Here is a 22,887-nt window from a genome sequence, read left to right as displayed (position 1 = left end):
TTCCCTCAAGAAAATATAAAATGTAAAGCTTTTATCTCGCTGAACGTTTACATTTACCCTGAAGACAAGCAACGTACATGCGACGCAACCTAGTAGTTGATATAAATGGATACATTTGCAGCAGTTTCACAGCATAACTCCACATTGCAAAGAAACAAATTTTAATCACAAACGTGTTTACATTCATACTGCTGCAGGTTTAATGAAAACCGATGGTTAAGTCACCCCGTTTGAATACGAAGAACAACAAACAGTACTACATAAGTAACAGAAATGCGTGCTTTTGTCGAACCTTCCTTAGATTGTATTTTGCAGCTTAAATGTAACCACCATATTGAACTAGACTTCAAACACGCATGTTATTTCTTAAAGAAGCTAAATAAATATATTATTGTTCTAAAAATGATGAAGATACTGTCGGGTAGGTGCAAGCTTTGTAATAATTCTTCCAAGATGAAAGACAGTATTCAAAAGAAAGGCGTGTAAGTAAAGTTGTCCATACCTGCCGGCCAGGTGCTTGTAGTAGGCAAATATTTGGTCGCTTAGTTTGTACGCAAACTGGTCAAAGCACAGGTTGACTTCAGCCTCCACCTCATCGTAGAGAAACTGTTTCTTGAACTTAGTGAGGGCGTAGAATGCACTGTCGTTGTACAAGTCCAAAGGATACAGCACACACCTAAAGAAAGAAAAGTGCCAAATAAAGAACTTGTGGCAAATTAGACAAGGTCAACTGAAACAGAAACAACTGAACATAATGTATCCCTCAGCTTCTGAAACAACAGCGACAATATCAACAGGATTTTTATTTCAGTGCAGCGAAGTGTCACATACAGAAAATAAATATGGGGTGCATCCGCCCAAACTGCTTTTGCTAGAATTACTGTATTGGAGAATAGGAAAGCTCCCCTGCAATATCTACAAAAAAAACAATGACATGTTGACACTGAAATTTGCAGTGAGATCAAGATTGTTGTTTTGTAATGGCCGCTTAGCACACGCGTACGTGCTACACATATGCTTAAGTTTTATACGGAACAAAATCACTTACAGCACAAAGAAAAGTGTTTAGGTGAAGCACCTGCTAGCAGAAAACGAGGCTGTTTGCATAGCGCTGATCACAATACACAAAGACAATACACACAACTTTAAAGAAAGGTATGTTCACTAGAAATGTAAGCAAAGTGTTATTCAAATTATTAAAATACTACTATATGTCACAGCAGTTGACAGTGTGCAGTCGCACACAACCGAAAAGAAACTGGCATAATGCCCAGAGTTTTGTGCTTGACTGTAAACCTTGAAAATTCAAAATCCTAGATCCTAGGAGGAAATGCTTTTTCCAAAAGCAGCCCAAACATTGCACAAAGACACACAGTGATAGACAGCCAGTAAAATCCCACAACAGTGTTTTACTTCTGTGAAAAGATATGACATAAAGCAGCTTACACAATTAGAAAGAAAAAAGTTATAGGAGAAAAAAAAAAGAGATGAGCTAGGGTTTCGTCAGAAGCAAGAAGTGAAGACACTCACTCCATCATGGAAGGGTTCTTTGTGGTCAGGATGTGATCGGTCAGGATCCACGGAAGGGACATTTCAATCGGGAACTGAAATCAGCCGACACAAGCCAGCATTGAAGTCGGCCTCTCGAGATTACTGTGTATCCTCTAATGCATCACACACAGCGAATGATGGCATGTAGAAGAAACGCAAACATCTAAATTAACGGCACTGACAGCCATAGACGTCTAACATACGTTGAGTGCCAAACACCAATGATTCGATCATTCCTCGGGTCACCATCGAAGTTGCCTGACCTAAAATCTTCGGCTGCTAATCCAACCTTACACACCTAGCCAGCCCCCCATAAACACAGCAGATCAAAATAGTATTGTGAAATTAAGCTTTGCTGTTGGTATTTGCACTACTCCCACAATTATTCCACGTAAAAATTATTTGAACCCCAAATTTCTAAAATGAAGCACTGAATTACAAATGTATACTGAAATAAGGAAATCTAAAGAAGTGCTTAGCTACAAATAGTGAGTTTCTGCTGACACAATCATCCACAGGAGGTCAGAACCAATGAGTAACAAGAAGATATCGACAAGATAAATTAACTTATCTGTTACAAGAACATGCATAATGAATATGTGATATACTATAGCTGTTAGTGCTACCCCTACATAAGTAACTACTACAATCGTAAATTACCTGGATTCTTTTTCCCATTGTCATTTCCAAGTAAAATTCTCGGTACCACAACTGGGACAGGTCACAACACTCTTGTAACGTCTCTGTAATCAGAGTGGGAAAAAAAAGGGGTAGAAATATTTGAAGAGGTGTCCATCTGTACATGGAACAGATATTGTGAGGGCTGTGCAGAGTTGACAAGTATGATCATTCCCTCTCTCTCACTCAGCTGTTTTTATTTGTTTGTTTGGGGGCCAAGGGCTCCTGTAGGAAGGGAATGCTCCATGCTTATGCGACACGACGACAACAACAGCAACTGGAGGCATCGTAGAAAATTTACAGCTCAGTAAAACTTGTAGAGCAAACCACAAGAGACACTAATAAATACTGCAACAAGCCCTATACAAAATACGCCGCACTGCTTTCCTGTGGCTATGCAACTAGTACACTTGTTGTGTCTTCTTTCACTGTCTCTCGCAAGTTATAAGGTTCAGTCTCTTCAACCGAAGATGGGCCAAGTTGCCAAGCTGGCCGCTACATTGGGCCATCAACAATTCGTCAGCTATATTTTGTCATTAACAGATTGATTACAGATGGTCTTCCACCTTGTTATGTCACTCATAAACTGCTTGCACTATTCTGTAACCTTGGAACTGCACTACAATGTGGCCTGCCACTTTTTCCTTTGACCAGTTCCATTTCCACTTGCTCTGAACTTTAATCTTAATTGCAGTCACACTAAGGTAGCTTTTACCTTCCCTGACTGCACAGACAAACCACCTTTCTCTTATCTCAAGCAGTCGATTTCACAGAGATGAACGATTCCCAACAATTCGCCAGAGAGCTTGGTGAATGCGGGAATGCTTGCATTTATGCACTTTAAAAGTGTCATCAGATATTCAAGATACTGTGACTATTGCGACATCACGCAGCACTTTCATCTGTCCCAAGCTATCAATGAACTTACGGCTAAAGTTGAGTAAGTAGTTCCAGTAGAAAGATCCCTTGTGGAACCTGTCGATCTCCATGAGGGAGGGGCCGTCGATGTCCTTGCGCAGGGTCCGCTTGCCACCACTCTTGTCGGCAATCAGAGACTCCAGCATTGTGCGCACCATGTACAACTGCAAACGATGGAAAATGTTTGGAATGGAGCAAAAAAAGCACAAGGAATGTGTGACAGCTTACGCTGCCAAGTGGCCAACATCCTATGCAAGTCACACCAGCTGCCCCCTTATGCAGTAAACTACAGTCAGTGACAGGGACATTCTCTCTTAGGCAAAAATGTTCATTATTTCATAACAGCCTAAATTTGGCATAAAGACCTGGATAATAATCTTTCATTATTACGTAACTGCATCAGGCATACTGGTCACCTAAAATTTTCCATAACGCAGAACATTCATCAATGTGTTAGCAGTCTGAAGTCATGAGGTGTTTCACTATAAGAGTAGATGGCTGTGTTAAACTTTTTTAGAACATTATGCAGTTGATATTGCGCATTACTGGAACTAATAGACTACTGCCTCCACTGCATTCATCCCAGAGTCTCTGCAAAAGTTTCTTCCGGAGTCTTTGTAAAGTTTGAACCCAGATGATATCGCAGGAACAGAAGCGCATGCCCCAGAGCAACTCTGCTTGTGAGAAGAACACGCTAAACCCAGTCCTTTGGGAGCCCTGTGCCCCTCATGCCTTTAACCCTTTCAGACGCCACCTATGAAGAACTGCCTGTAAATTTGTCAAATCGATACATTATTTAAAGGCACTCAGTATTCTACTGCAACAAAAATAATGTCATAATATCCTCATTTATGTCTCTTATAGTAACTAATCCTAATTAAGTTGTAATTAAATATCTATCCTGAAGTCAATCATGCTCTCTTCTGGCATAAATAGAATGACATGTCAGGCTAGAAATATATTGCAAATTCATTCTTCGTTATGTCCATTTTGAGCAAAGAAAAATTAGACATTTCACATGGCTCGCAGGATGTGGCACATCGAACGACTCGTTGAATGTGGTAGTGCCTTCAGCAAAGTGACCATATGCAACAGTACACTGTGAAATGAAGTTATAAATGAAGACAAATTTATTATGCAGGAGGTTCAATTCTTCCAAAGCTCAATATATTTTGCTCTTTCTTAGCCCCTGGTTGATACAAATAGCAAATACAAGTGGTGTACGCAATTGTGTACATAGCGTCTCAAAGGGTTAAACAAGGCTGTAGAGGCTTTATCAAGCTAACAACAACATATCTCCCCAACATGAACAGCAAAGTGCTGTTTTGCCCTTCAGATACACAGCCCTAAAACATTTGATGAAGTAAGTTATCCGATTAATGATTTTACTTCTCTATTTTATGTTATATATTATTATAAACAAGCTGCATGTTAGGCAGTATGGAAAGGATCAGACCTGTGTGCTGGAAGGGCCAACATTTCTCCGCGGTGCAGAAATGTCAAATCCATTGTCAGGGTCTTTCTTCCCCCTGAGAGCTGGGTCCTCGTTGGGTTCCGTCCCACGCTTCCAGTCAGCACACGTCTCTCGAACAGACATGATGATGCTGCACAATGAGAAGCATGTGAAGCAGGCTTGTGCGAATAGTAAATTTTAGTTCCGAAGCGAATTCGAAGCGAACAGTGATTTGGTCGAATAATTTCGAAGCGAATTGGAATAGTATATATCCCACATTATAAAGAAAAATGAGCATATCTGTCATGACCCAACTAACCTGCACAATATTTTTAAAAGTTGAAACAAGGCATATGCAAATGTCATTCTTTTTGGTTCAAAGGAAAGTGGAAGCAACTTTAGGTAGTAGCAGGATTTCACTTTCGGTAGAATGCAAGTGACAACCTGTAAAATATGTTACATTTTAAAATTTACTATACTTAGAGCATATAAGCCGGTATAACAAGCTTTTAAACTTAAAAAAAAAATAATGAATCGATGTGAGGGTAATATATGTGCATTTAACCTCGAAGTGTGGCTTTGCGGCAGTGCGGATTTCCCCTGAATAGGTGTACTCACAGTATAGTACTCTTTCACTGCAGTGAAACAACCTTTACAGGGGGTTACATGCAGTTCATATACCGTATTTACTCGATTCTACCACACCCTCGATTGTAACGTGCACCCGTTTTCTGCGACAAAAAAAAAAAAGGGTAATACATCGATTGTAACGCGCACCCATTTTTCGTGAGAGAAAAGAACAAAAATGTCCGTAGGAGTCAGACTTCGCACATACAGAAGAACAAGTATTTGGGTTTTAAAGAACTAAAGTTTAAAAAAAAGTAAAACACAAAGTCAAAAAGCGGGCCTTGCCGCTAAAACTGTCACCACCACTACGGCGGCGATACGAGTCGCGTAATGGATCAGTCCTCGTCGCTGTCGGACAACTCCTTGTCGCTGTCAACGCTCTTCGATTTCGGGAAACCGGCCCTGCTTTGGTCCACTGAAACCTTTTCGTGAAGCTTTGCTGTAAAAAGACCTCTGCTACTGTTTGCGCCAGTCTCGCACGTACGTTTCGGGAACTTCGAACGACCGTGATGCGGCCCGATTTCCGTCAGTCTCTGCACATGTAATAACTATTCTTTTAAATGCGGCATCGTGGTGCACTCGTCGAGTATTTGGAGTCGGCACTTCCATGCCATCGATGCGAACGCAGAACGGGATGACAATCTCCTCAGCACACGACAGACAACCAAGGCGCGTAGGAGGCAGCCGTTTTGAAATGCCGATGGCAATATAATAACCAAGTTTCTTTTTTTTTTTTTTCGGTACTCGATTCTAACGCGCATGCGATTTTTGGACTCGTTTTACCGGGAAAAAGGTGCGCGTTAGATTCGAGTAAATACGGTATGTCTATTCGTTCATTTCGAATACTTAGAAATTTCCTAGAATTTAAATTCGTGTCGAAGCGAATTCGAATACTGTAATATTCGTTCGAATATTCGAAGTACTCGAATATTCGCACAAGCCTAATGAGAAGCAATGAGAAGGTGTTGTTTATGCAATCATCGTCCAAGCTCCTAGCAATACACCCATGTAGCAAGCATGAATCTTCTGGAAAGATAAGTGGTGCTTCTGCGTTAATACCTGCTGTGTGTTTTTTATGAATTACAATGTCTCCGAGTGATCAACTTCTTGAAATTCAGTTTTGCCATGGCAAAAAAAAGAAAGAAACATGGCAAGATACACTGTCGCCCAACACCAAATCTGAATCTCTGCAAATGCGATGGTCTTACTGTATTCGTGTGACCCCATCCAAGAATGCAGCAACAAAGCTTGAACTTGCTATTCAGATATTACAACAGTGCCCACAAAAGCAAATTTCAGTTCAATTTTAGAAAAGTAAATATTGAAGGCTATCACACCTGCGGACGAGGTCCCTCTTGTTCTTCACGGCTTTCCGCAGCGGTTCTCGCAAAGTGTGCTGCACAAATCCCTGCAGTTCGTAATACACATGTCGCCGGACGGCATCTGTGAAGACTGTCTCCATTCGACTCATGAGAACCTGGTGGCCAAGAAGGAGCGGTAGTTAGTGAAGTGCATCTGCATATCTTCTGGCATATGACAAATTTCAGGTCGAAGAAAGAATACCCAGGTGGAAACTTTGGCACTGATTCAAGAGAACTTGAACTCCAAATGTATCAAAACAGCTAGGGATGATAACCTAGCACAGTACAAAACAGTCAACAATATAAGTCCGACTGGACTACTACTCTGACATGTCATGTGACGGAGTATTATCAACACCTACGTTAAGTGAATAGTGTCAACAGCAATGCTGAGACTATTGGTGATGCTAACTGCAACCAACAATTTTTCACAGCTGGACTATTTCCTCTGTACTACATGCACAGCATGTTATCAAGAAAATAATGAGATACAATGTTAAAAAATGTGCAATGCATTTTTTTTGACGAAGAAGAAAACAATGGGGACGTATAGGAGCATACCTGTAGTCCTTTTACCATGGCTATCACTTCGATCAAGCCAAACTTTTCTTCTTCGTTATAGTTGTAGCGTGTGGCTCGCTCGTACTCCTCAGCCTCCTGCAGCCAGAAAAAAAGAATGACGGGGGCACAGGATGCTTAATATCATGCATAAGCACAGGAAACTCAAAGACACAAGAAAAAAAAGTTGATTGTCACAAGCAATTAAAAGGGTTTAGTGATATGACAGGAGCTGGTGCTCCTAACATGTTCAATCAACAAGACCACCAACTCACAAGTTGTCAACAGGATTATCATGCAAGCTCATTTACTAAGACAGTTGCTAGGTACAACTGAGATAACTGCTAGATACAAGTTGATCAATGCCTAAAGAGAAAGGGTCAAGGAGTTATAAGTTTTAGAGCGCAGCTCTTAGGTGCCCATTCCTGCGATGAGCGGCGTCAACGTCACCGTCGGTGGCATAACCGATAGACATGAAACAATAAAATGAGAAAAAAATGCCTAGGATCGAATGCGATTTGCCCCCGGGCCCCCTGCGTGGTAGTTGAGTACTATTCTACCACAGAGCCACGCTCGTGCTTGAAACTCATTTGCAAGAAGACCTTATACAGGCATCATGTCGGCAAGGAATTGCGTTAACCTATGTAATATAGCGAGGCAGAAGAGTAAAAATACAACCAGTCATGACACAATGATAACTGTGCAACGAGTTTGTGGTTTAATGCTTCCCAACCACTGCAAAGTGCTCAGCCATAATTCTTCATTGTCATCGACCACATGCATCATCAACAAAGTGCACGTAATACCTTATAGATGTGTAGCGGTACCTCGCTTATCCACAGAAAGACACAGAATGGCATAGTGGGTGCTGTCCTATTTCATAAAAATGGGTACCTTGCGGAAAGCCAAAACTTCAAACACAGTTGGCCTTGCCCCAACACAAAGCTGCGCTAAGAATTCGCATTAGGCAGTATCGTAATCGTCGGTGAATTTTTTATACAACACACAACTTCGATAACAGAAGGCCAAACATCTTGCTGCACCTTGGTAAGCTTTTAAGTGCAGCCAGAAGAGAAATACTAACCTGCGGACATTCCTTGTTCTGATGTGGGTCAGTAGGGTGCATCAATTTCCACGAGTAGAGCTCCGTGACATGAGTTGTCCAGTCAGACAGGAGTTGGAGGCCCCTAAGAGCTAGGTCATTGAGCTCCTTGTTCTCTGCATCAGTTCGTGGTGTTTCTTTTACAGTTGTCGTAACCTGAAATAATATTCAGATTGTCTTGAAGGGCTTTAAAAAAAAATGCTTTTCCCGAGACCACAATAATATTAAAGAATGTGGGGAAAAACATATGCACATTATAGCTCAATGACATTCAATTAAATCCCTTCTGTATACATAAAGCCCTTTTACTATCAAAATATTTAGAGTTCTTTTCTAACCGCACCTACCACCACCACCAACAACCACAGCAACGACCACTCAGCAGGAAGGCAGGCTTAATATTCCATATAGCACTTGCTTATTTATTTATAAGCAGTGCTCAAGGCCACAGTGTGTTATAGGGTATGGCCGTGCATTAATCACAGCTTGGTTATGCATTGTGCCTTCCATGAAACGTGGCCAATGCTATGCACTATCATGTAAGTCATCACAGCCACCAGATTTCACACACACATGTGGTCTTCATCTAAGAACCAAATAAACATTTCAATCTTGCTAAAGCACTGCAGCACAAGAAAGGGCACTGCACAGAGTGAACGAAAAGAAGCCAACCTCGTTGCTGTGACGTGCGAGTTCGCTGATGTAGCGTTCGTAGTCGTCACGTATGGCTGGCAGATGCTGCAGCAGGTCGGACTGAGGGCTGGGGCTGCTCGAACTGGCCAATGGCCACCGGGATGCCTCATAGTGCGGACTGCACTTGATATAGTGGAATGGTGCTATCTGCATGTCTCCAAACAGTGGCACCATCTCCAGAGCCTACAGCGAGGAGCACGGGCATGAACAAAATACTACTCTTTGTTGTGGAACAGAAAAAAAAAAACACCGAGGCTTACAATTCTTTGTTCAGCTGTATTTGATTATGGCATATTGCCAAAATAGTTCAGAGTGAAGCTGAGAACTTACATCGGCAAAACTACCAGTACCATAATGTTCACTGACAACAGTAAAAAACAATAGGAAAACCTTAGGCATTCAACATAAATTTTCGCAACACCACTGGCTTTGGTTAATGTCGTAATGTGCCTAAAAGGGATTAAATGGGTTGCCCATAACTACCATAAACAATGAAGACACTAGTATGGTAAGACCAATCCTTTACAACACTTGTTGCGAAATACATCATCTTGTGTCAATGGGCTGCGCAGTGTGGCCAGGCCCTAAAGAATGCATGTAGGGTACAGATTAAAATCTGACCTTGAATATCTTATCAATCTTGCTGATGTTTATCCGTTTCTTCTGGTCTTGTTTGTTGATGTTGCACACCTCTCCGTCCATTAGAAAGAGACCAAATCCCATCACCTAAGCACAGGAAACAAAGGAAGCCATGAAAGCTTTGCAAGCAGTTTTCTCGAAACAGCCACTGACAACAAAATGTACGAAATAAATTTGCCAACTAGGAACCTGTGCTTTGCTCGTACCCACACATATCAAAAGGAAGCAAGAGAAATAGAATGTAGTGCACATTATTGAAATATTTCATCAAGCTATATGATCTCTCTTGATATGGGTGTGACAACAAAAAGCCAGTATCTCAGAATTGTTTTTTCGCTCACTGCATATAATATTTTACAGGCTAGTTGCAACCTAAGCCTGCATATTTGACTTCTGCAGTTAAAAGAATACTCGTACGCCACATTAGCTATGAGCAGTGCTGGTGGAGCAATACTTTCAGTGCCAATCTTGCACACAAAACACCTATGGATACGTGCCAACAACATGCTGTAAGGTAACCCTACAAAAGTCGGCAATGAGATGGCCGCTACTGCAGCTTAACAAGCACCCCACCACAATGGGCCAATTTCTGGGCTACCGAAACAATGCAATGACCTCCCACTGACTGTACAGTTCATGCTTGGCACCTAGGAAATTCTTTCACTTCATAACAAAAAGGACATCAATGACGTTCTGGCAGGGAACAGGATTCACACATTGATTCACACATGCTTTCTAGGCTAGGCTAGGCTAAAAAAAAAAAGATGGGACCGGTTCATTTCATTTAATGGGACTAAACAGGAAGAGACGAAAGTGCCAATGATAAATTTTCATAAACAGAAGTTTCAGAGCATCAGTCCTTACTTTAAAAATCCAGTGACCATTGTATGGTGTACTCACTTTAACTAGCATGTGCTTCTCTGCAGGCAGCATGTACATTTTGGTCTCGTACATTTGGACGCAGATGTTGACAATGTCTGCTAAGAGGTCATCATAGCCAACAATTTTTTCCAGAGTCTCCTTGAGCGTATCCCGTATCTTGTTCTGTGTCGCAAGGAACATGGACAGGTTCTGCGACTCCTGAAGCGCTTGAGAGTCAGCCATTACTTTCAGGAACTGGGCTGCCCTGTAAGGCACATTTTATAAACTTTATATATAAAGCTTTTTTTGATAGTACTGAGCGGAGCCTTGAGTCTAACCAATAGAATTTGAAATGGAGAAAAAACAAGAAAACAAGAAACAGAGAAAAACAAAAAACAATGACATGGTACCCAACCAACAAATATCTTTTTCCAATGAAGAGTCTCTCTCTCTCTTTCAAAAGATGTTTATACAATTGCAAATTAGTACAACTCATAAGAAAAAAGGAAACAATGAAATGTTAGTTTAATCTCCACGAGTAGTTTGAGAATAATGCGCATGATGGTACTTGATGCGTTTTGCCAGCAAACACAGCACGAAATGAATTTCAAGTCTTTCAATTGAACAAAAAGAATATCAAGAATAAGATGTTTTCTCTGTGTGGAGGAGGATTTCATTACTTTCGTTATCCTTTACTATCTAAGAGAGTGAGACACTCAAAATTTGCATTAGAACACATGTATAACTATTTCCATCTGTATCATTCCAAGGCACCACTGCACAGGTTATGAGCATCTAAAACTATGTGTGCCCATAAGAGACATAATGCTGTAAATGTGCACATTTAAAGCAACTACTAATGACAAACGTACCTCCTGTAAGTTGCATAGTCATTCTTCACACTTGACTTCATGTTTTTCAGCTCATCCAGCACAGCGAACATATTGATGAACTTGCCAAGGGTTAAGAGGTAGGCTTCCGAGACGAAGTCTTTCCGTTTTTCGGCATGGCACAACCTCCTAACCTCAGCTGTGAACCGGTCAATGGCCCTCCTCTGAAAGCGCAGTTGGATGTTGCATTTTCTGCTAACCCTTCATTCAAGCAGAGCAAAGTGGCCTCTAATGCTGTAGCAAAAGAAGCACTTCCAAGCAAAAACTGAGCAGTATGCCCATGTATTATGCCACTACACCACCAGACATAAGCATCTGTAAAATGTTAACAAATGTGAGATCGTGGGCTCAGATGTTAAGCAAAAAGGTTCCATAAAAGGACCTCTTTACAGCGGGAAAAAAAAATAGTACGTTATCCCCCAAAGGCTGAAGCACCATTCCACCTCTTGAAAAATAACTTGATCATTTTCATTTCTTGTTAGGAGAGTATATTCACACTAAAAAACAATTAAATGGTAGTCAAGTCACAATTTATTTAGTGATAAACTAATCAGAAGATTGGATTGTTCAGTTGCACTCTATTGACAATTCTTTGTATGGTTCTTGAATAGTTATTCTTGCCCTGAAATCATATTTGGAAAGAATCAAATTTAAAATATGAAACACGATACATTCGCCCTTGTGGCATCAGACTTTAAAAGCAGTCACAATGATAAAGTGTATTTGAAACTACTCTTTTGTGACAGATTTCAAAGAATGTGAAAAAAAACTGGAATTTATTTAACAAGGTATACTACAACAGCTCAGCTTTGTCAAAAAATATATGCATTGACGAGCAATCGGAGACAGTGAAATATGTCAGGAGAGCCAAAACAGGTCCAGACAACCAACGCTGAAGTTAAAAATTCGGGAACCTAGATATCAGAGCACCGTACATAGGTTTCAGAACGATAACTGCTAATGGCTGTCACAAAAAAAGAAAGCAGACAGTGAAACTGAATCTGGAGTTGCTCCTCCTGCCTCCCCTCCCAACGTTGCACTGCGTCATCCTTTTGTTTACTAATGTACAGCTTGTACATAGAAACACTCTAAATACTAGTATAGAATACTGAAAAACAAAATTATTGCCTAGCCATTCCTAAATGTCTTCGTCTCATAAACCTACAATGTCTTGAGTGAACAGGTCCATAAAAAGTACAAGTTGACGTGATCTAGTTCAATGGGAATTGTTTAAAAAATGTCATCAGCAATGCATGTGATGTAAATAAAGCGCTTTTGACGTCTTACCTGAAAGTACATGAAGTTGAGCAGCTTGTTCACCTCGGGTGCGAGTACTTCGACTGTCTTTTCATAGATCTCTACCCTATTTGGTTGCTCATTTGACTTAGGCTAAAAAAGAAAAGTGCAAAATAATTACAAGATTAGAGTCACGCAAACGACAAAGCACTCAAAAACAAGACAAAGCAAAGTTTGTACCTGTGGAATGGCACGTGAGCAACACCTCCACGTATAAAGCATGACCGCATGCTCTTGTCCTTGCTCAAGCATTTCATTCTGCAGAAGTTTGAAAGGAACGAGTTGTGTTATGCTGAGGCAGAGAAGTGTGGCAACAAAAATACTGATGTGTCATTTAAATACGAAAGTTGCACACATAACAGAGAGCCAGCCAGATACCCATCTGGTACAGTGCACGTACACGCTAACAAAATGCATCAAACACAAAAGGTTAAGTTTTGGGATTTTATGCGCCAAAACTTCAATATGAGGAAGGGGCACGCAGCAGTCGATGGGTCCAGATTAATTATGACCACCTGGCGTTCTTTAACGAGCACCTAAATCTACCAGCGTTGTATGCGTTACCTACAAAAAGTAACTAAATACGTAACTCATTACGCTAACAAAAAAGGAATGCGTTACTGCCCTACGTTGCTTACAAAAAAAAAAAGGCAACGCATTACCGTTACCATTACCGAAAAAAAGTAATGCACGCTACTTCTACTCCAGCAAGGTGCGTGTTTGGGCTAGTTGGTACTCCATTTGAACAGTTAAATAGCACAAACTTCAGTTCCTGTTCCCTGTTCAGTTCCTGTGACCCTGTTCTACTCCAGGGTCAAAAACTTGAATCAGTGTGCCCTCACTGCAATTTGCACAAGTGTGCTGAACTTTAGCAATATTATAGCGTACTGTAGAGTTGCATGTGATGGCTTATAGCTCCGTGGCACATGGTAAAGCCATTTCTCAAAGTGACAGTGAACAGAAAATGAGATTTCATCAACAACGCTCTTCGGAAAGAAAACATCACTGATCTCTCAACAAATCTTGCAACAGTAACCCCAATGGCGTATTTCTACTTGCGTAGAAAAACATTTGCACAGATCTTGTAGGAATAAAAAGCCCGAAATCCTTAAATTGCATAGTCCCGGAAAAAAATATCTGCAGCAGAAATCACTTTTGCCCCTTTAATAACTGCCATCAAAATTGAGAGTGCTTATGCGAAGGCATTCAAGGTCAGCCTCGCTAGCTCAGGAACTCTACAACGAGAAACGTATACCCGCAGCTAAAAGCAGATAGAAGCAAATTTTATTTTGAAAACAGAACTGATAAACAGTGCTATAGTGTTGCAGAGACAACTTGCTGACAACTACAACTAGTAGAATTTAAGCAACAGCTCAATTTCTAAGCTGCCATTGGACAGCATGCCTCGCTTCTTAGTGAATACGTCCACAGCTACAGTAAATAGGCACTCAACGGATGCATTAGATGATACTCCTATTTTCGACACCTGGCAGGCCGATAGCAGTACGCTGCTGCATAAGGATAGCTCTGGGAATGGGGGGCCTATGAGACGAAGCAGTTTTGTGTAAGACTCCTGGGATAATTGGAATAAAAAGTAACGAGTAACATGAACCTCACGTTACCGAAAAATGTTAATGTAAGTATGTTACCCATTGTAATTACAAAATGGTAACGAGTACATTACTAAACTACCAGTCAGTAACGTGTTACCGGTAATGGCATTATTTGTAATGCGTTACCGCTAACACTGAAATTTAAGCACATGGGTGTTTTTGCACCCTCATGCTTAATGATTAAACATAGTACCATAAGCCATCAAGCTGGGTAAAACACAAGAATAGTGACAACAAACATGCGCCAAAAACAATCTAAAGCATTCGGTATATGCCTTGGAAGAATTTGCAGCAATTCCTGAATAATATGAATAAAGTGTTAGTAAAATTAGCTGTGTAATTTGGCTGGCAGTTTGCACTCAGTTTCAGCAGCATGTCATTGTGTGGTTGGTCTACTTATTTCAGCTTGTTTTTTTTTTTATGTTTTGCATCAGGCGTATTTTTTTAAGAGGCTAGATAGGTGCTTTCCATGTATGTTAGGCATGAAACTGTTGATGTTCTTATATTATCGTTTCTGTAGAAAGTTGCATGGATATAGTGTTTTGCAAACTAGGCAAAACTAAATGAAGCACTAGAAGTGGTGTCTGAAAAGGAAATTAAAATGGATAATTGCTGCAGACATGGCCATAAAAGCTTCCATATTTATATGCAGTGCATCCCTGCAAAGGGTATTGCAAGAGTGGGGAAAATATCGTACATCCTGTGTAAACAAGAAATCAGGCAATGACAATAAGTCAAGATCTCCTGAAAAAGTGTTCCAGAATTATATAGTTAAAGTGAAAAGCTGTGTTCATAAGTTTTGCTTTTAGGTTGAAGTTTTGAAAAATCTTGGATTGGTGAGAGAGCTATCTGTACATGAAAGTTCGGTTAATGTTATGTAATTACATAAGCAGGTGTAGTACGACAAGTAAAATAAGGTGTGTAGGGACTATGTTTTAAGTGACATACAGCATACAAGATGACACATGACCAATAGATGAGCTACAAGACTTACAGTACACATATTTAAAGTGGTTAGAAAGAAAGCTAGCCATCCAGCGAACTAGGTTAGGATGACACACTTCGTACAGCAGCTTAGTGACAAACACGGCCATGAATACTTCGGAAAAATCCACAAGATTGTGTGAACCTTTATATTGAGATTGACATCTTTAGCCATGTTGCAGAAAAATTCAATTACAGTGCTGTGGCCCTCGTGAAGATGATGCTCACAATTACAAGTATGTTGCTAGATCCCAGCTACTCAATGATAAGTTTATAGATTATAGTCTACTGTATTAAAAGAGTTAGAGTTTACGGAGATAAGTCAGAAATCAATGTCTGCCTGTTACTGGACTAACAGAGAGCTAGAATTAGAGCCCACCACTAAGAAGGAATGGAAATACATCAGCTGCAGCATGCACGTAAAATACTTATATGTTGTTGCCTTTTGCTCTGTCCTATGAGTGTGTGTAACAAGCCACATAGTGTTCTAAAATGCTTGCTTCTTAAGACAGAAAAAAAAAAAGAAGACGAAGAAATTTTGTGGAGACCACACTGGCCATCGTCATATGGCATTGCATGGATAAATTGCGGGTATTGTAGTTTTTCCTACATTATGAACCTTCTGTGCTCTTCACTGTCAGTTTAGTTAACTGGTTTACGATGCATTAATGTACCTCAAATGCAATGTATGTCTATTGTGTCTGCCATGTGATTAAATGTTAGCACGGTATTGATGAAGCAGCACACAAAATACATCTTCACACATACACGAAGAAAGATGCACACAAAAGCACTGGTCTGCAACTGTGCCTGCGTGTGTGCATTTTTCTTTATGTGTGTGTGAACGTCTTTTGTGTGCTGCTTCATCAGCACCATGGGTCACCAAATAGCTCATCAGTATATATTAAGCTGCATTATATTTGTTCACAAATTCCATGCAACTTTTACACATAAGGGCGTTTTCATTAACAGTAGTCCTTCCCCCTAAGCAACATACGAATAGATGAGATGCATCCTTGAAAGCATTAAAATATTAAGTATTGATATCATCGTTTACACAATCTGTTCTCAATATCTGTCCGAGTCATTCGCACCAAGGAAACGCGTGGACGCACGAACGATCACGACGCAAACGCTAATTAAGCGACCTACATTCGGTTGGCATATACTCTCGGTTTATGCTTTTACAGAGCTGAAGCTGAACACGGCATGCAGAACTGCGGTACACAAGCTTACAAGCTCGGCATGGACGGTGGCTTCTTCAATGTACTTGGCGACTCCCGTGACGAATGCATTTCGGTCTTCGAAATTCGTGTCGAAGTTGGCGTGATAGACTATGCTGCAAGGCAGGGCTTCGATGCAGGGCTGTTGATCCGGCAGCGGCAACTCGTCCAACACATCGACGTTGGACAAGGCGTCGGCGAGTGTCACCTCCGCTGCCATGGTTTTGCCTGTTGCGTCGGTGGCAGCAGTTTCGGTCCTCTGCTCGGCCGACTCTTCACCGCTGCCGACGCTGGGTTGTCCCGCGTCCTGCGACATAGTTACACGACGCCAAGCGAGTGAATTCTCTTTCAACGTATTCTGCAAGCTCCTCTAAACACTTCGAAATTTCACACTCGACGGTAGAGTATTCCGGAGGTGGACGCACATCGCGCTACGTCTCACGATGTTTGTGACAGCGTGGCTATCGCACTTGAGAAGGGCGGGGCATAGCGTTATCGTTTTTATGTATACATATATCTTTCCAGCCAGCCGGAAGATGATACACGGCGGCTTAGTCAGCTTCCGAATCACACTTGCCCAATCGCCACGGACAAACGCGTACGGCATGTGCGGTACGGGTAGCGCTCGCAAGGCGTAAAGCGGACACAAACTTTGTGCGATTTGCGGTTCTCGTCACCACGCTTAAAAGACACATTTACATTTAAATATAGTTTATTAACTGACACAGTACAAATGACATCATATCGAGAACGAAACACGCCGGAGAAAACATTGGGGGTACTACTTGTTTCCGGAGTTTCCTTGCCCCATGATCATAGATGCCATCTCTAATTAAAGAACACTTAGCGAAGGCTCGCGGAATCAAGATATGTGTGTAAACTGAAAGTAGTTCGCTCTGAGTATGACTCGGAAGTAGCTACAAACCTCAGCGAGGGAAAAACGCCAGCCTTTAACTACTGTCCCAGTAACTTTCGGCACTCCCTAACAGCCGCAAAGACAGCCATTTTGATGCTTTCTACAGAAGCGCCATCTGACTTCAGCATCAACGCACCTCGTTCGTGATGAAAAGCGCCGAGCAACTATGGGCAAACGAAACCGAAACCTTTCTGCGCTGGTTCTGCGTGATCCCATATGGGAAATGATATCAACGCGCATCAACCCCGATTAACTTTGTAAGTGGGAGCTATAAAAAATAGGACATGTTAATATTTTTAGGTCCCTGTAATGCCCAGTGTATAATAGATGTCACGCCGTTTTGATACTTCGGAGTTTTTCATGGGGAATGTGTGAGCACAGCTAATCACTTTTGATATGAGCTGCTAGACAGTTTGAATTTTTAGGTTGTCCGGTAGACCAGCTGACTAATTCAAGAGCGTAACGTTAAAGTTCGGAATGAAATAACATTGCTTTCTTTTTTTCTGTAGAAATTTACTCTCCCTGACCAGAAACAGAAATTAGCAAGAAGCTCTGAATGTTCTTGATGTGGAACTCAGGACATTGCAAGGTTATATATGGTTTCTTTTCTTCCACAGAGTTTTTACCTGAGCGCGCTATATACTTGATACTAGTATAGCGTGCTCCTGGTATGCCTGATATACCAGTATTTCTGCTTTTACAGGGTTTGTAGTTTGGTTCGTCTGGTCGGTCAGTTTCTCACCAGCAAAGTGTAGTTTTGGTCACCTCATATCGCCGTTCCGCAACCCGATAAAAAAAAGGCCTGTCCAGTAGTGATGCAAAACTACCAGCAAATCGGCTATCGATGGAATCGATAGTTTTTGTTGAACTATCGATCTAGTATACGTATCGATAAAATGTCGATAGTGCAATCGATAGTACCGTATATAGGTAGTATTACTACCTTACATTGCTATCAATATAGTGCTGTGAATAATTATTCTGTGTCTGGCCGGCGATATTGCCAAAAAGCATTTGCGATAGACTATCAGCAATACTCCATTTACTTAATTAATGAGCAATTTTAAGGAGAACTAAAAATTATTTCAACAGTCAAAATGCAGGAATATATATGCCTTGGAATAAATTCATATTCAAAAGTGACCCTACAATTAACAAACTTAGTTCTTGATATATTTATTTTGAAATCACACAAAGTAATATAAATTTGAGGCCGCACAGCACCGTCAAATCTAACGATCTCGTTTCCTGTACGCATGAATAATTCAACTTAATTGCCGTGTGTCAGCCAAGAATTCTGGTGACGTAGCGCAAGCATGTCAACATTCTTGCCCTTCATCTTGCTCTTGCTGCTCCACACACTTGGGGAACCAAGTTTATGCTGCAATAACTTCGCGCGGTCGATTTTATACTAGCGTGGTAATACTGTCAAACTTATTATCGATAACGCTATCGATAGTTTTTTTTTTTTTACCATCGATAGTTCGATAGTGACTGAACTCTTGATAGTGTCGATAGTACTATCGATAGTTCTGCATCACTAATAGTATTAATTGCAAAAACTTGCATTAAGTCGCGCAAGGCTTGAAACAGCGAAAGTGGACGATTCTGAAGTCTAATCTGGTTGTTTCTAGGTTGTTGCTATAAGCTTTAGCTAGGTTAGTCACGACACGGATGCCCAAACTCCAGAACCGAGTGTTCGCAGCTCTCATAGAACGACCCTTTCTTTCTCTCTGCTTTTTTATCTTTCTTTCTCTTTATTTCTCTCTTGATCTTTCTATTTCTTTTCTATCTCTTTCTCTCTCTTTCTGTGTTTCTCTTTCTCTCTCTTTTCTCCTTTTCTGCATCTTTCTCTGTCTTTCTATCTTTTTATGTCTTTATTCACAAATTTATTTCTCTCTCTCTCTTTTTTTCTATAGCTTTCTCTCTCTTAGTGAACCTGCGGTGAGTAGTGGGATTTGGCCGATTTCTGTGGCACATACCCGTTCATGATGATGATAGTTTTCTGATAGGCTTCAGAAAACGCCTATCCGGGTCGCGGTGGGCATTCTATAGTAACAGGATAGCTATAGGTGGGCTAGTTGGTATCGCATTATGATATGAAACTTTGAGCGCAAATAAACGACGCAGGACGAAGAAGGAATTAAACAGCACTTGTGGTGTGTGTTTCTCTTCTTCGTCCTAGCTGTGTCGTTTATTTGCGCTCAAAATTTCGTATCATTCTATATATGTATTCTGCAGTCGCTGTGCAACGGCTTGAGCCCCACTGCAATTCAGTTAAGTTACTCAACAGCGATCATGCATATAGAGTTAACGTCTTTGGCCAAGACTCTGTCTCAGGTTGTAACAGAGTAAATCAGTGTATGTCACAGTAATCTCGAAGCTATGGTCACCATACATCATTAAATAAGGAAAATAGATACATTTACCCTTCTCTAGCCTTGTGTAATGTACTACAAGCAGCTTCGCTGCTCGTCCACCTTCACAGAATGAAATAATCCTTAAACAATTTTTTTTTTTCATTTGGGCTTCGCCATCATCTTGCCGTCGTACCATCAACGTCATATTGTATTTAGGTTTTAGATGAAAAAAAAAAAAGCTTTATGTGAGCGAAAGATTTCAGAGTCCTCCCTTACTCCGCCCCTATCTCTTTCTCTCACGCGAAAGTCCATAAACTTTATTATCTCTCTCTCGTTCACAAATACTCGCCATAAGCAAAAAAAAAATAATAAAAATCTTAAGTTTACTGCCTTGATACTGAAAGACCACGCAAGTCTAAGCAACGCGACTTTTCTTGCAATTTCGTCTAAAGTGCACACGTTAAGGGGTATTCAGACGGGGGAGAAATGCTCGGGAGCTAAAGGCGGAGCCTAGTGACGTCAGCTCGCGAGGAGAAGTCTCCACAAATGCCCCCCACTATGGTGCCCCCCACTCACACGGACGAGGCGAACGGAGGGGGAGACCAGTGTTACTAGACTACTCTGGTGGCTTGCACCACCCTTTTGACGAGCTGCTGACGACGAGCTGCAGACGACCATGTAGCTGCAGACTGTACACCCGCTGCCGCTCTTTGCAGGAGCAAGTGCAACAATGTGGCCAAACAAGAGCTCGTAATTTCGCTATATCCCCCACCGCCGGGGGATTGTTTGTCCTTTCGGGGAAAAGGTCCCCGTCTCCCCCGAGGAGGATCGGGGGGTCACGCCCACTCGCTAATCCGTGACGTCGCGGTCACGTGATCCACAATCCCCTCGTCTCCCCCGAGCATTTCTCCCCCGTCTGAATACCCCTTTAGAGGAAACCGATTCCATCCAGAACACAGTAAAAAAAAAAAAAAATATTACGCACGTAATGTCCTTATTCGTATGAAAGACTGTTAGCATCTTGCGCCTGATGAAATTTTCCCTCTGGGAGTGAATCCGACGCTACACTCTTGCTAGAAAAGGAGTCAAATTACTCCAGTATTACGTCTAAGCAGTGCAACGAGACTAATAAGAGCGAACGAAGTGAAAACACCTTTCTTCAATTGAACGCTTTTTTCTTCTCGGCGTTCACCGTACACGGATCCGCACAGCTTTGTTAGCGGACGGGCAATATGACCATCGATGTACAAGGCCTCGTTAATTTCTAGATCGGCTGTCGGCGACTTCGCGGGGCCATCGAAGCCGAGAGCTTCAGAAACTTGGCCACGCGTGGCATGCGAAGCAGGTCGCCTATACATACACGACCACGCCATGTGTGCAAAGGCATTACACTTTATACAGAGACGCGCACCGCTTCGCTTGCACTTCGATGGATGGATGGATGGATGGATGGCTCGAAGAAAGAAGCCACGCACGAGCGCTCTAGGGAGCGAATCTCTCAGGAAAAAAATTGAAAATAAATCTATGCCCGTTTTCTCCGAGCGGGCGTCGTCTCAGCCTGCCGCATTCGTACTCCCTTTCTTTCTTTCTTTCTTTCTTTCTTTCTTTCTTTCTTTCTTTCTTTCTTTCTTTCTTTCTTTCTTTCTTTCTTTCTTTCTTTCTTTCTTTCTTTCTTTCTTTCTTTCTTTCTTTCTTTCTTCTCACTCTCCTCTTCAAAAGTTGGGGCGTTCACCATCGGACACGGTCGGTTGGAGGATTCCTTTTCGCATGGCCGATTTCCCGCACATCTTTTCTCGTTCGTGTACGCGCGCGCTGTACGCACAGTCTGCGGCGCGGCCATCACGATTTCACGCGGTGAACGCGAATTTAGGCCCGCGGCTACGCAATCCAGAGAAGTATAGTTTCATTGAACTGTGTTTTTTCCTTTATTTCGATGCAATAACACACCACGTTCGAGCGTCCCAGGTATATGCGCTCAATCTATATATGTAGCTTTAGCACAGACATGTCTCGTTATTTTCGTCGCCCGTTATTTATTTCGCAGTATCAGAGAATATCTAAAAAAATAATAATAATGATTTGAAGGACGGAGGTAACGCGCCGATATATATAATTGCGCTAGCATAAATATGGCGGTCGTGAGTCAACAATCAAAGGCAACGAAGAAGACTGCAGCCACGGTATACAACGATTCATTACGTTACGGCTTCTATCTACGGTCTATATACATTACAAGAAAAAAAGAAAGAAAAAAAAAGACGGTGTTTTCTTCAGGCTCTTTTCCGTAGAATCAGCCGCCTTAGACTCAGACAATGCTACCCGTAAGGAAAAAAAAGACAATCTCGATCTCACGAGCTCCAACCGTGACGGAACGAAAATCTGATAAGGAAGGAACAATCGTAAGTAGCAATGAATACGACGAACGTTGTGGGTGGCTGATATATTCGAGACGTTGCTCGAGGTGTACGTCTGTAGACGTGATCGAATAAAAAGACAATATATAATATGTAGGCGCTGCTAATTGCTCGTTCCCGTTGTATCCCGAAACTGCGGGAGAAGAGATGAAGCGCGGCCAATCGGACGGCTGGCTGGCGGCGTCCTAGTTTTTAATCATAATGGCCAGCGAGCGTGCGCGCATGATGCTTGAAGCAACGAATGTGTGTATGTGTACGACGTTTATAAGGTACACCACTTATGACGTAATGCTTGGAGCGCGTAACGACCTCGATGATTATATACAGGGTACACGTACGCAGGGGCGTAGCCAGACATTTATTTTTCGGGGGGGGGGGGGTACCTTCTTGATCTGAGAAGGTGCCCCCCCCCCCCCCGCTTCGCCACTGCACTTACGTATGACACTTGAGAGACATTACGCGCGTCTTTTGGGTACAGCTTTTAAAGTGAGGAAAATGTGTGTGTGTGCGCGTGCGTGCGTGTGTGTGTGTGTGCGTGCGTGCGTGTGTGTGTGCGTGTGTGTGTGTGTGTGTGTGTGTGTGTGTGTGTGCGTGTGTGTGTGTGTGTGTGTGTGTGTGTGTGTGTGTGTGTGTGTGCAGATAAAAGTGCCTTCAATTATGTACAGACACTCCCATGTTGTCCAACTTCGTTTATTTGATACCATGGTGCTGGTTAAGTGAATTATTTTTTATCTTCTAAGAGACATCTCT

At 41.8% G+C, this 22,887-nt stretch overlaps 1 protein-coding gene across 2 annotated transcripts in view; it reads right to left on the bottom strand.

The window, feature by feature from the left end:
• Positions 1–17,480, bottom strand: part of LOC119383243 (cytoplasmic FMR1-interacting protein) — a 34,902-nt gene extending 17,422 nt beyond the window's left edge. Inside the window, exons 1-16 of one of the 2 annotated variants that reach the window (XM_037651292.2) lie at positions 17,373–17,480; positions 16,461–16,754; positions 12,808–12,885; positions 12,619–12,720; positions 11,314–11,495; positions 10,481–10,706; positions 9,563–9,667; positions 8,921–9,124; positions 8,231–8,404; positions 7,150–7,245; positions 6,565–6,704; positions 4,604–4,751; positions 3,158–3,311; positions 2,212–2,294; positions 1,531–1,604; positions 503–676 (exon numbers count right to left, since the gene is read on the bottom strand). In XM_037651292.2, coding sequence (XP_037507220.1) covers positions 503–676; positions 1,531–1,604; positions 2,212–2,294; positions 3,158–3,311; positions 4,604–4,751; positions 6,565–6,704; positions 7,150–7,245; positions 8,231–8,404; positions 8,921–9,124; positions 9,563–9,667; positions 10,481–10,706; positions 11,314–11,495; positions 12,619–12,720; positions 12,808–12,885; positions 16,461–16,667 — 2,147 coding nt within the window. In that variant the 5' untranslated portion in view covers positions 16,668–16,754; positions 17,373–17,480. Of the gene's footprint in view, positions 1–502; positions 677–1,530; positions 1,605–2,211; positions 2,295–3,157; positions 3,312–4,603; positions 4,752–6,564; positions 6,705–7,149; positions 7,246–8,230; positions 8,405–8,920; positions 9,125–9,562; positions 9,668–10,480; positions 10,707–11,313; positions 11,496–12,618; positions 12,721–12,807; positions 12,886–16,460; positions 16,886–17,372 lie in introns of those variants that run through there. The other variant, XM_049412463.1, reaches the window with a different exon arrangement.
• Between the last annotated feature and the right edge of the window lie 5,407 nt (positions 17,481–22,887).

This window comes from Rhipicephalus sanguineus, chromosome 2 (assembly GCF_013339695.2).
Source record: "Rhipicephalus sanguineus isolate Rsan-2018 chromosome 2, BIME_Rsan_1.4, whole genome shotgun sequence".
Lineage (NCBI taxonomy): Eukaryota > Metazoa > Arthropoda > Arachnida > Ixodida > Ixodidae > Rhipicephalus > Rhipicephalus sanguineus.
Note: the sequence above shows the minus strand (reverse complement) of the source record. Positions and strands in the feature narration are given on the sequence as shown.